Source organism: Lissotriton vulgaris, chromosome 10 (assembly GCF_964263255.1).
Source record: "Lissotriton vulgaris chromosome 10, aLisVul1.2, whole genome shotgun sequence".
NCBI lineage: Eukaryota > Metazoa > Chordata > Amphibia > Caudata > Salamandridae > Lissotriton > Lissotriton vulgaris.
The window spans coordinates 1048991310-1049003376 of record NC_141698.1 but is presented as its reverse complement, the minus strand read 5'-3'; the positions used below and the strand labels follow the sequence as shown (position 1 = coordinate 1049003376).

Sequence of the window (12067 nt, the reverse complement as noted above, 5' to 3'; positions counted from 1 at the left end):
ATTTTAGCCCATCATTGCCTGCAAGCTCTTCTGTCAGGCACTCTGAAAACACCTTTAGCATCAGCCACTCCATGCCAGTCACCGTTAGCCCCGCCCCCATGCACCCCTATAGATTAACTTCTCTCTCTGAAGACACCTCACCAGGGCCGGACTGGCTGTAGCAGGCATCGGGCATTTCCCCAGGAGGCTGGCAGGGTGGGGGCGGGCTTTGCAGTGGTGGAGGCCGGTTTTGATACTGCGGGTCGGTTTTGAAGGGAAGCTTCAATATCGGTCCCCAGTAAAAAAAAAAAAGCAGCAGTGCTTCACACTTGCGCCCACCCCTCCCCCGGGGGCTGGTCTGACAAAATTGCCAGGGCTGCTTTGGGCTCCCAGTCCGGCCCTGCACCTCACTGTCTTCTTTCACTCACCACTCAGAAATGTGTCATGGGGTCACAGAGCCTGAGATCCATGGAAATCAACTTAAAATTACATTTCCCAGACTTCAGAATGACTCTACATGAAGTGCTGCAGCTTTAGAGCGGATGCGGGGTACACGGACCGGGGTGCGTGGTCTCCAGTGTCGCGTGCACGGTGTGATCCATTCTGCTCTTCTCTCCTCCATTTCTCCCAGGATCTGTGCTTCAACGGCAGCGCCTTCGTTTTATACCTCATCGCGGCCATAGTGAACGCGTTTTCTGTCACTAGGGGGAAGTCGCACGGACCCCACAACTACAACAGCTGGGCGGCATCTACGGTGAGTAGCTATAAGAGTTGTATGTTTACATCTGTTTTTACAGACTCCACCATGGCAACATACCTTAAAGGGGCAGCTCCTCTTTGAAGTGACTACAGCAGGCACATAAGGCTGAGGATGTCCTGATCTTATCCTACACATTAGAACAAGTCAGCAATTTCTAGCTGTGTTAATAATCAGAAATATAGTGCCTAGAAGAAAATATAGCTTTAAGGTGTCTAGCCACGTCCACTGCCCTGTTACAATTGCTAATGTCTCTAATGGATCCTACCCTTATCTATTCCTCTAAATGCACCTAAATGCAGCTGGCTGGGGAAGAGGTTAGGATTTTCTGTATAGTTTAAATATAATTGGCTGTAAACAATTATGTAAAAAGCCTTTCACAAATACATATATCGTTTTTAAAAGGCAAGAAGTCCACCCTGCTACTTGTGCATGCATTGCAAAGGCTGGAGTTGGGTCTGTTCTGAGACTGCGATTTGGAAAGCGGCTGTGTATTGAAATGACAAGGAGTTGATATCCTCATGCACTATTCGTGTCTCCACAATGAAGTATATTTCTGATTTTGACCATAGCTCTAAAGCAAATAAAAGCAATAAAAAATGTGGCTTATAAAGACGTCGGGCACAAATCCTGCGACCAGATGTTGGAGGCTTTCCACCCTACATCGTAGGTTTCAGTCCAACCGGTGTATTAGGATGACAGCGTTCGGAGTGAAACGGGGCGTCCGAAGCCACCATAATCCCCTAATGATGGTGGAGCCAGGCTCGGCTCACCATCAGGATCATAATGGCACTTTCCAACAGCCTATTCATGTTGGCCTTTCCGATATGGGATGGCTGTCGGAAAGTGTCTTTAGGGACCCTAGCAGGGCCCCCTTCCCCCTGGCCCTCTGCTATGGTGCCTGGGGGGCACCTATGATTCCCCTCTAAACATCCCTGCACTGTGTGTCAGGCACCTTATGGTTCAGGGATGTTTAAAAACATCCATTTTACAATGGCAGCTTGTACTTGTGGGTGCCTCCTCTGAGGTTTGTAGTGTTATTCTACAGGGCTGAGGCAGTTGCCTCATCTGAGTTGTGTAGGGTTATACGATTACCAGGGCTAGGATGATTGCCTTCTCTGAGTTATATGCGATTATACTATAAACAGGGCTGGGGTGGTTGTCTCTTCTGGGTTGTGTAAGGTTGTACTATAAGCAGGACTGGGGTGGTTGTCTCTTCCGGGTTGTGTAAGGTTGTACTATAAGCAGGGCTGGGGGGTTGTCTCTTCTGAGTTGTGTAAGGTTGTACTATAAGCAGGGCTGGGGTGGTTGTCTCTTCTGGGTTGTGTAAGGTCGTATTATAAGCAGGGCTGGGTGGTTGTCTCTTCTGGGTTGTGTAAGGTTGTACTATAAGCAGGGCTGGGGGGTTGTCTCTTCTGGGTTTTATAAGGTTGTATTATAAGCAGGGCTGAGGCAGTTGCCTCATCTGAGTTGTGTAGGGTTATACGATTACCAGGGCTAGGATGATTGCCTTCTCTGAGTTATATGCGATTATACTATAAACAGGGCTGGGGTGGTTGTCTCTTCTGGGTTGTGTAAGGTTGTACTATAAGCAGGGCTGGGGGGTTGTCTCTTCTGAGTTGTGTAAGGTTGTACTATAAGCAGGGCTAGGGGGGTTGTCTCTTCCGGGTTGTGTAAGGTTGTACTATAAGCAGGGCTGGGGTGGTTGTCTCTTCTGGGTTGTGTAAGGTCGTATTATAAGCAGGGCTGGGTGGTTGTCTCTTCTGGGTTGTGTAAGGTCGTATTATAAGCAGGGCTGGGTGGTTGTCTCTTCTGGGTTGTGTAAGGTTGTACTATAAGCAGGGCTGGGGGGTTGTCTCTTCTGGGTTGTGTAAGGTTGTACTATAAGCAGGGCTGGGGGGTTGTCTCTTCTGGGTTTTATAAGGTTGTATTATAAGCAGGGCTGGGGTGGTTGTCTCTTCTGGGTTGTGTAAGGTCGTATTATAAGCAGGGCTGGGTGGTTGTCTCTTCTGGGTTGTGTAAGGTTGTACTATAAGCAGGGCTGGGGGGTTGTCTCTTCTGGGTTTTATAAGGTTGTATTATAAGCAGGGCTGGGGGGTTGTCTCTTCTGGGTTGTGTAAGGTTGTACTAAATGCAGGGCTGTCTCTTCTGGCTTGTGTAAGGTTGTACTATAAGCAGGGCTGGGGTGGTTGTCTCTTCTGTGTTGTGTAAGGTTGTACTGTTAGCAGGGCTGGGGTGGTTGTCTCTTCTGTGTTGTGTAAGGTTGTACTATAAACAGGACTGGGGTGGTTGTCTCTTCTGGGTTGTGTAAGGGTGTACTATAAACAGGGCTGGAGTGGTTGTCTCTTCTGGGTTGTGTAAGGTTGTACTGTAAGCAGGGCTGGGGTGGTTGTCTCTTCTGTGCTGTGTAAGGTTGTACTATAAACAGGACTGGGGTGGTTGTCTCTTCTGGGTTGTGTAAGGTTGTACTATAAACAGGACTGGGGTGGTTGTCTCTTCTGGGTTGTGTAAGGGTGTACTATAAGCAGGGCTGTGGTGGTTGTCTCTTCTGGACTGTGTAAGGTTGTACTATAATCAGGGCTGGGGTGGTTGTCTCTTCTGGGTTGTGTAAGGTTGTACTATAAACAGGGCTGGGGTGGTTGGCTTCTCTGAGTTATGTAGCGTTCTATTTTATAACAAAGCTGGAATGGTCGCATTCTAAATTGTGTAGATTTGTACTATAAACAAGGCTGCAGTTTTTGCCATCTTTGAATTATGTAGGGTATACTATAAAAACGGCTTAGGTATTTGCCTCCTGAATTATGTAGTATTTTACTATAAGCTGGACTGGGTGGTTGCTTCCTCTGAGTGATGTAGTGTTATACACAAGTCCATTGGAATTATGCGAATCAGCAGTCATGGAATTTCCACATAAGTGTGCTTTTCCTCATTTGCCACAGAATCCACCGAACGCATACTTTCAGATTTTAGCAAAAGTAATATTTAGCTTAAAAGGTTCAAAAGTTACTAAAATAATATGCTGTACATGGTGCCACGCCCCAGCAGACCCCTTACAGAGGTGAGCAGGTCACCCTTTCGTTGTAGAATATTGTATTCTCTGCTAAACTTGTACTACTGATGGAAAACCTTTTCTCAGACCACATTAGGAGTCTTGAGATGAGGGTGGGTTGATTCTCACGTAATACTGGTATTAGGACTGAGGGGTTGTCACACTTGAGCTGTGCGACGGATGAATGCAAGGAAGAACTTACAAAATGTGTGCTCTGACAAGCCCTTCTTTCATTTATTCTTCGCTTTTCTTTTCAGTTCTTTGCCTTCGTGGTCACCCTCTGCTACGCTGGACATTCATATTTTTGTTTCATGGCTTGGAAATCAAGGACTTGAGGAGCCAGCGAAAATCATTTCAGATCATAATCTCTCCACCAGTGAGACCACATCAAAGAGGGAAGCAGATGTTTTAAAAAGGAACGCTGCTATGCCGCATTTTAGTTTTCTTATATTTTTTGAGTGTGTTCCTGTTCAGGGACAATGTTGTGACTTGATCAATTTCGAATGATCATGTTGCTGCCACCGAGTGCAAGACTGAAAATGATGTTGTTGTTTGAGGGCCATGCGGCTTGAAGCATCCAGAAACGGCGTCTTTGGACAGAATGTGCTCAACGTTGAAACATAGGATGGAAGATCCTTTGAAAGACAGAAGGTGCTAGAAGGTGTGGTGAGCGAACTGCTTCTGAGTAGGTCTGGTGCCGGTAGCGCACTCTCGCACAAGTTTTTTAAACTTTCAGATGGCGCTCTCTATGACCCGGAGCTCCACTGTAAGAATACTTAATTATGAGGATAAGACAATGATGGGATGCTTCTGAGGTTGTGCCTAGAGGACACATGCGCACTTTTGCAAACACCACAAGGCCTATAAAGAGGAATCACATTCAGATGCTGCACGAGTGATCATTGTGTTACAGGTTTTGGGTTCGTAGGATCTTTATTCCACCAATTTCCTACGACTATGAATGTTGGGTGGTGGCGATGGGTCAAAACACAAGGTCTTCAAAATGTAATTGCTTATGCTAAGATCTTATCTTTTGGTAATGTTTTCTGGAGAACTGTGGTTACTGCTCGTATCCAGGAACTCTTTTGAGACTGACACAACTCAACCGAGGGCTGATTAAGCACCACAGAAGGTGGTATGCTTCTATTGAGGTGTGTCCGTCTCAACAGAACTTCATGTTGAATTACTCAATGTGTCCTTAGGAAAGTTGCATCCGCATCAACAGGCATGTAGACAGAGACCGGGATCATTATGAACAAGAATGTGCAACATGCAACATTTAACAACTAGATAAGATGTCTCACGAACAGGGTCATCGACATGCAATTGAACACTGGCAAGTAGACAACTTCTATTTGCCTGGTAATTACTGCCCCTCTATAAGGACCTACCTCTGGAAACCTTTACAGATCTCTGCCGAATAGGTTGAACACGGCAATGCCGCCCATCCCTCTCCTGCCAGGATTAAACCTCCTCCTCAGCAAACATGAATAACAGGTTAAAATATTCCTGCTCATCCTACCTGGGGTCACCACAGTCAATGCGGTGATATCAACACCAAAGATGAGCGTTTCAAACCCTATGACCAGGGAACTGCTGCAAACCGGTGTGATAAACCTGCTTGGACTAGAAGCAGGCCTGGTCTCAGTCCCGCGATGCCCTGCTAGCTCCACGCCTGAAGTAAGGAGGCTGCACCTTTGCCTGATGCTTACTGCATGCTACCCTACTAGCATATGAGTAGCAGAAAAACAACTAACCTTCTTCTGGGTCTCCTGGGAACAGTAAATCAATATCTTATAGTTGGTCCCCAGGCCTGGCCTTCCCACAGTCCTAGCCTGGTCCATGTACTATACATTTTCAGTATAAGCAAATCTCACCAGTACGGCTGTCACTGAGACCCACGCTCCAGGCTGGAAATTGCCAATCAATGTGGTTTTGGTTAACTGGGAGTCCTCACAGTTGCGCAGTTGGCCCTATAACTCTAGAGCCCCCTTACCTTGTGTCCTCAGCCCTAAACACTGCCACCTATTCTTCATTTAAGACAGTGTTGCAGGAGCCGAATATCCTCGGAATACAGTCTGTCCTTTCTTTCCTGTTAGATAGAAGACCCTTTGTTAAATATTCAACATTGCCACCGTTTGCCACTGAGTCTGCCTTTTATGTCCATGGGTAGTTGGGAATCGTGACATAGTTTCCTCACTGTTTATCGCCTCAAACACAGTCTTTCTTTCATGTTCATGCATCCACATTAGCAAGAAGATTCTTCACGTTTTTATCAGGTGAACAGTAGGTCTGATTGTAGGTCGAGATAAAACGTCCAACAGATATGAAAACCAAGAGATAACAGGCGATAACTGTTCACAAGTTCAAAGAAAACGTTCGGATCTAGAACACTCTTCAGTAAATGTTCCACAGTGAAAATTACATGAGACCAAACAAGGGCCTATCTAGCATGTTGTCAACTGCTAATCATGTCTTCACATTTTGCTGTTCTTACACAACACTTTATATGTGGGTGAACATTCCAGGAAGGTTGCATCTAGTTTATAATCATGTCATGTATACATGCCAATGTGAATGCATGAACATGAAAGAAAGACTGTGTTTGATGCCATAAACTGTCATGTATGGTGTAACTCAAATTCACAGATGGCTCGCCGAAGGAAGGTCTCTTGTCTTTGGCGCAGTCTGATGACACAGGTACTGCACTACGAACACATATCAGCAAGCAAGCAGAGTTGCTACTGCTGCTGGTGTAAGGTGATTGGTCACATACAGAAGCTACCGCTATATGGCGAAGTATAGTTGCCGAAAATATCCTGTGTGGTGACACACAGATTCGACTGCCAGCAACAAGATGTAATAGCTGATCAAACACTGAAAAAGTGCTGTCCCTAGAGGTGGAGTAGGTATAGGCCAAAAGAGCAAATCACATAAGTTGTTTTATGTGCAGGCATGGTGGAGTTTGCCCTTGGAGCTCACCCTGGTGAGAAGACAAAAAGAGCAGACAGATGAGGGTGTTGAGCTACACCTGGGAAAGGTAATGCTATGAACATAGCAGCAGGCAGAGCCTTTTACAACAGAAAAGCATAACGGCCAGATACAAAGAGGCAGTTGCGGGTGGGAGTGGGTTTGAAGCTAATCTTGGTAGTAACATGGACCCAGTCAGTAAAATTCCTACAGAAGTACATTAAGAATATTTCACACAAGAAAACAATGCATACTTTCTTTAAAATCATATTATTTGTTTTTAATGTCATGATTGTAATATTTAAATTTTTGTTGTAGAAAAGAAATCCATGTCGCACAAAATTGGTCTGATTCTTGTGTCAAAAGGGGTTCATGCAATGCCGGGAAAACATTTCAATAGAAGAATATAAAACTCTGCAATGCACAACTCATTTCAAATGCGCTCATAAAATGACTACCATCGCCAAAACAGCGTTTCCTTTTGTTGATTTAAATGTTTCTGATGCATGGTGAATATTTTCTTTTGTGTTCTGTAATCCTCTATTGTTTGGCCTCTGCGGGCTCCAGCTGGTGCATGTACAGGTATTCCCTGCCCACAGCAGAGTTTAGATGGCACAGGAGTATATGCGACATCATTATACTTCATATATTGCAGGCCTGGATCTAGAAGACGTGAAATCTCCACCTTGACTTTCTTTGGACGGATTTCACTTTTTCATTTTTTCTTTTATTTTTTTATTTTATTAGCACTGGGGTATATTTTAGTTAGGTGGCAATATATATATATATATATATATATAACCTCCTGTTATCTCCAGTAAGTCCCACACAGTGGAAATGCTAAGAGGTCTTCAGAGGCCACGCCCCCTTCCTCCACCACTCTGCAAACGCGCTTCCTGGCGCACTACTGGTTAGGGGATGAAATCTACTTTACTCCTGTGGGACCTAGGGGGCCAAGAAGCCGTCCAGGTACCTCCTGTAAACCCTATGCTGCAGAATTCTTGAGAGCTGGTTGGAGGCCCAGCCCTCTTTCTCCATCACTCTGCAAATTTGACTGCTAGTTAAAAAACCTCAGAAATTTACTAAAGAAAACAAAGGTTACATGGACGTTATAGTTAGGAATTAGCATTTTTTTAAAACCTTTAAAATTCACTGAAAAAGCCAAAGGTTACAAGGACATTATAGTTAGCTAATAGAATTTAAAAAAACGTAGAAATTCACGCAAAAAAATAAAGGTTACAGGGACGTTTTAGTTAAGGTCAGATTTTACTCATACAAAACCAGAGAAATTCAGCCGTTAAAGTTAGCTGAGTTAACTATAACTCACGCCCCCGCAATGCACTTCTTATGACCTCACATATTACATTAATCATGGCATGGTCAGTGACATCACAAATGACATCACTTGTGACATCATTGATGACATCATCCAGTGACTATGAGTCGTGAATTCAGGAACTCCATCCTACCAAGGAGAATGACATGCTTGAATACAACAGAAAGACACTGACCCTACTAAGGTAAAGCACTACAAACTCACCTAAAGAACTGCAAATACCAGCATGCAATACGACAGGATACCAACAGAGTCACACCCACTAAAGGCGGTTTCATTTGATTGAAGAAATAAAGAACAAATAGGTGATGCAACGACTGTGCCTTGATGTTCAGTTCATGAAGAAGAGGTGCGAATGCCTCGAAACGCGGCGAGCATGTAAGAAATGAGGAGGACTGATAACGAGCTGCGACAAGGCAGAGAACACTGTTTATTGCAGGACAACGTCGTGTGCCCGCCTGAGCGCTAGGGCTTACAGGTGATTTCTATATTTCGGCTGATGCGTTTCGAGCGAAAGCTCTTTGTCACAATATATATATGAAGCCAAATTTCGTCTCCTGCACCTCCGCGCTTTCAGGCAAGCATAAAGATGACGCAAATCCAACGTCTCTGGCACACAATTTTTTATTTAATGGAGCCGCTGAATCTGACGCGTTTCTGGCGTCCGCACTTGTTCACAGATTATCAGTAAAGAGCTTACAATTTCCTTTTATTCTTTCCTTAACACCACATGTGATCATAGACATGGAAAATATACTGTCAGCAGTTTCCTGCACACTTTCTTTCTTTCTTTTCACTTTTTTTTGCTTGTTTGAATAAACTTTAAGCAAATCTATCAAGTGTCATTCGACAAAAAAATCCTTATGTACGAACATTTAAAAATATCACTGCATAAATGCACATTGATTTGACTACAAATTTGTTTGATTCTTATATCTTAATACCACATGCAAATAAATTAACAACTATACAATTTGTACATTTAATTAAACCTTTCCATAAATAGAGCTTGTAACTGTTGAATCTATTTTTTTCTCCTCATATGAGCATTTAGTGCAAAATAGCACAATAAATATGTGCAAAAAACGCAATAAAGTGCTTTTTTGTAAACATATGACTCTTATGCAAACTATCGCAAGAATTTATACTCTCATATGTGCAAATAATGCTATTTGTAGAGAAAAAAAAACAGTTTCATCATATGACCGAGCTCATTGAATGGCCCACAGTCAATATTTTCAAACCAAGTGGTTTGGCTACCACACCATCTGTCTGCATAAATGCATTGTTTGAAATTAGTGAGCCAAAACTGTATTGCATGTGGAAATAAAAGAAGCCAACAGAAAACACATATACTGAGTCAAAGATACAATCTATCCAATAGACAAAGTGGCTGAACTATATGTCGTACATTAGAAGGTGTGATAAAGGATCTCGATGCTGTATTCTCCATGTCCAAAAACAAATTACCCAAGAAAAATTGATAAAAATAATTATATAAAAATAAAAAGAAGAAAATAGAAATATCATATTTAAACTTAACAGCAGGGAGGCAATCTCAAAGATGTTCTGATCTGTATCAAATATTTGAATAAAAGTAACATTCATGAAAAGTAATGCATATCCTCTGTAGTATTTAGTCCATTAGGGAATTTACTGTCCATTTCAAGGATCATTTGTGACTCCAGTCTCCTTAACATTTTGTCCCTATCCCCTCCCCTCCTTGGCTTAGGGATGGATGCTATAACAAAATATTTGAGGCACTGCAAGTCTTTGTTGTGCATTGACATAAACTGTCTGGCCACCGGATAAGCAGTATCATTGTTAACGATGGCACGCAGGTGCAGGAGAAAACAGAACCCACCCCTAACTCCCCCCAACCCGCCTCCCCAAACTACCCCTCCCCCCAAGGTGGTGGCGCCAACAGACATGCAGTCTCAGTCGCACTATCACACAACCTACTTAAATCTGGAAAAGATGAAGGGCTCGTAGGGCCGATGGGCAGACCGCTGATGGCAAACCTCGCGATAAATATCGGACCAAAGGGCCCCACCGAAACATAAAGTTCTTAAAGTTGCCCAGAAAGATGTCCGCCATTCTCTCCATGCTCATCAACCTCCACAACTTCGCGTGCCACAAGGACATAGCCGGTGCCGTTGGTTTCTTCCAGGCCTCAGCCAACGTAAGTTTAGCCGCTCCCAGGCAGAGCCACAAAATCTGTTTGTCCGCCTTCGTTTGGGGCTCCAATAACGGGTCCCTCAGGCCCAAGATGACAAAGGCCAAGGAATCAGGGATCGGATACCCCGACATATCTTTGATATGTGACAAGATCTCGGTCCAGAAGGGTCGTATAATCGGACAGTCCCACCAGATGTGGCTAAAGTCTCCCAACAGACCACAGCCCCTCCAACAGCGGTCCAAAGAAGCCGGGAAGATGCGATGCAGTTTCGAGGGGTACAGGTACCAGTCGAACATAGTTTTAAAATGGGCGTCCCGTAAGTCCACTGAGTGATTATGAGTTCTAATGTCACGCCAGAGACCCTTCCATTCTCTCTCCGCTATGTCCCTACCCAGCAGACCCTCCCAATGATCCATGCAGCGTGGACGGGGGGAAATTGTCGTACGAAGCAAAAGTTTATATAGAAAGGAAATCGTTCCCTTCATTGTGGCAGTTCGTAAAAGAAAGGCCTCGAAAAGTGAGGGCGGTCTAGTCGCCGCTTCTCGCAGTCCCGTGGAGGTAGCCCAATGGATCAGTTGGGTATATCTAAAATGTTCCGTGGAAGGAAGGCCATAGTCACGCATGCAGTTAGGAAAGGAAAGTGGCTCCATACCGTGAAACAGGTGCGTAAGGGCTCTGCAACCCCCCTCTCTCCAGAGTCGAAACGGCCCCTCTAGCAGCGCCGGCGGAAAGGCCGGGTTAAAATGCAGAGGAGTAAAGGGAGAGGGGAACGTCGTCCAGCGCTCATCCCCCGTCACTGTGTCCCACACCTTCAGGACGGTGCTCGTGGGCGTGCTGATGTAGGCGTTTCTGGGCCTGTCAACTTTAGGTTTCCAGGCCAGATCCAAGATCGACCGACCTGCCACACTCCTGTCCATGTGCAGCCAGTGTTTCTCAGATTCTTGCTGTGACCATTCCACCAGCACCCGCAACTGTGCAGCTTTATAGTACAAGTGCATATCAGGGAGTCCAACCCCTCCTTCCTCCCTCGGGCGCCGCAGAGTTGCATAGGAAAGTCGTGCCCGGCCTCCCTGCCAGATTAATTTCAGCAAGAGAGTCTTAAGGCGCCAGAAGAAGTCCATCTCTATAGGAATAGGGAGCGCCTGGAAGAGGTATAAGAACCTGGGAAGGAGAACCATCTTGAAGGCATGAATCCTACCCAGCCAGGAGATGTATTTCGGCTTCCAGCGGTCCAGTTCCCCATGCACAGCTGACAGCATAGAAGAGAAATTTGCCGTGAACAGGGACCCAATGGTAGGTGTCAAACGTACACCCAAATACAGCAGGGAGTCGGGCGCCCACGCCAATGGTGTAAGCGGCCGGAGTCGCTCCACCTCGGCTGGTGGAAGTGTCAGATTCAAAATATACGATTTGGCGAAATTAACCTTGAATCCAGCCACTTCCTCATAGTCAGTGAGCAATGACTGAATGTGCGGCAGAGATTGAGCTGGGTCCACCACTGAAAGCAGCACATCGTCTGCGAAAAGGGAGATTTTATGCTGTTCACCCGAAAAGGGAATTCCCTCTATTTGCTCCCTTCCACGCACCACCAGGGCCAGTGGTTCAATGCTTAAAGCAAAAAGGAGGGGTGATAGAGGGCAACCCTGCTGAGTTCCTCGGGAATGAGCGAAGCTGGCGGAGCGATGGCCATTAATTACCACTCTGGAACTGGGAGTGCTGTCGTTCGCACGGACCATGGTGATAACCTGGGGCGAGAAGCCAAAGGCCTCCAGAGTGCGGAATAGGAATCCCCAATCC

The 12067-nt window shown here is 45.2% G+C and overlaps 1 protein-coding gene across 1 annotated transcript in view; it reads left to right on the top strand.

Moving 5' to 3' along the window:
- The window catches only part of CMTM8 (CKLF like MARVEL transmembrane domain containing 8), an 87458-nt gene extending 80240 nt beyond the window's left edge, over positions 1-7218 (top strand). Inside the window, exons 3-4 of the mRNA XM_086942105.1 lie at positions 611-733; positions 4043-7218. Of these exons, the coding sequence (XP_086798231.1) occupies positions 611-733; positions 4043-4120 (201 nt within the window). The 3' untranslated portion in view covers positions 4121-7218. The remainder of the gene's footprint in view (positions 1-610; positions 734-4042) is intronic.
- The last annotated feature ends 4849 nt before the right edge of the window (positions 7219-12067 follow it).